The 1,858-nt window shown below is 45.3% G+C and overlaps 1 protein-coding gene across 1 annotated transcript; it reads left to right on the top strand.

Moving 5' to 3' along the window:
* Positions 1 to 1,311: 1,311 nt before the first annotated feature.
* LOC108523776 (microsomal glutathione S-transferase 1) lies at positions 1,312 to 1,853 on the top strand (the record flags this gene model as incomplete). Its single annotated transcript, XM_017864548.1, has 1 exon — positions 1,312 to 1,853. A coding segment is annotated over exon 1 (474 nt), but the record flags the coding sequence as incomplete, so codon positions are not given.
* Between the last annotated feature and the right edge of the window lie 5 nt (positions 1,854 to 1,858).

The following is a 1,858-nucleotide window of genomic DNA, read 5'->3' as shown; positions in this document are numbered from 1 at the left end:
GCCTCTAGCGATCCTCCCGCCTCAGCCTCCCAAAGTGCTGGATTACAGACGTGAGCCTCTGCACCTGGCCCAACCATCTGTTCTGAGTTGGGTTTCAGTTTGCTTACATAAGAACTCAGGACACTGGTGACATCTAAGCCCGATTGCTTCCCAATTAATTAGTTTAGCCCTTCTCAATATGAAAATTCAAACATAAAAAGCAGACAGAATTTTTTTTTTGGGCGGGGGACGGAGTTTCGCTCTTGTTGCCCAGGCTGGAGTGCAGTGTCGTGATTTTGGTTCACTGCAACCTCCACCTCCCAGGTTCAAGTGATTCTCCTGCCTCAGCCTCCCGAGTAGCTGGGATTATAGGCATTTGCCACCACACCTGGCTAATTTTGTATTTTTAGTAGAGATGGGGTTTCGCCATGTTGGCCAGGCTGGTCTCGAACTCCTGACCTCAGGTGATCCATCTGCCCCGGCCTCCCAAAGTGCTGGGATTACAGGTGTGAGCTACTATGCCTGGCCAGAATGGTTTTTAACTAACTCCCATGTACTCATAACTCAGCTTCAGCAATAACTCAAAATGTGACCCAAACCTATAGATGAAACCCACGGTTCCCACTGGACTATTGTGAAGCAAATCCCAGTTGTTACATTGTTTAATCTTCATCTACTTTAGAATGTGTCTCTCAAGGGACTCTCTTCAACTAAACTCTTTAATAATTACTCCTTAAAAATAAAAATTTGCCAGGTGCAGTGTTCATGCCTTGGGAAGATTACTTGAGCCCAGGAGTTCAAGACCAGCCTTGGCAACAGAGTGAGACCTGATCTCCACAAAAAAAAAAAAAAAATTTAATTAGCTAGGTGTGGTGACACGTGCCCGTAGTCCCAGCTAATCAGGAGGCTGAGGTGGGAGGATTGCTTGAACCCAGGTGATTGAGGCTCCAGTGAGCCCTGATCATGCCACTGCACTCCAGCCTAGGCAACAGAGCAAGAATGTCTCAAAAAGAATAATAATAGCTGGGCACGTTGGCTCATGTCTGTAATCCCAACACTTCGGAAAGCCAAGGTGGGCGGATCACCTGAAGTCAGGAGTTCAAGACCAGCCTGGACAAGATGGTGAAACTCCGTCTCTACTAAAAATACAAAAAATTAGCTGGACGTGGTGGTGGGTGCCTGTAATCCTAACTACTCAGGAGGCTGAGGCAGGAGAATTGCTTGAACCTAGGAGGCGGAGGTTGCAGTGAGCCAAGATCACACCATTGCACTCCAGCCTGGGCAACAAGAGCAAAACTCCATCTCAAAAAAAATTAATAATAATAGTAATGTTGACAGGCTTCCTGCTTCCTCCTCCTCGGCCTCACCTCTTTTTAAGAGTCCAGACCAAAATTGAAAAAATGGTTGACCTCACCCAGATAATGGACGATGAAGTATTCATGGCTTTTGCCTCCTATGCAACAATTATTCTTTCAAAAATGATGCTTATGAGTGCTACAACTGCATTCTATAGAATGACAAGAAAGGTTTTTGCCAATCCAGAAGATTGTGTAACATTTGGCAAAGGAGAAAATGCCAAGAAGTATCTTCGAACAGATGACAGAGTAGAACGTGTACGCAGAGCCCACCTGAATGACCTTGAAAATATTGTTCCATTTCTTGGAATTGGCCTCCTGTATTCCTTGAGTGGTCCCGACCTCTCTACAGCCATCCTGCACTTCAGACTCTTTGTCGGAGCACGGATCTACCACACCATTTCATATTTGACACCCCTTCCCCAGCCAAATAGAGCTTTGAGTTTTTTTATTGGATATGGAGTTACTCTTTCCATGGCTTACAGGTTGCTGAAAATAAATTGTACCTGTAAAGAGAATCATGC

This window comes from Rhinopithecus bieti, unplaced genomic scaffold (genome assembly GCF_001698545.2).
Source record: "Rhinopithecus bieti isolate Rb0 unplaced genomic scaffold, ASM169854v2 scaffold_77836, whole genome shotgun sequence".
NCBI classification, from domain to species: Eukaryota; Metazoa; Chordata; class Mammalia; order Primates; family Cercopithecidae; genus Rhinopithecus; species Rhinopithecus bieti.
Note: the sequence above shows the minus strand (reverse complement) of the source record. Positions and strands in the feature narration are given on the sequence as shown.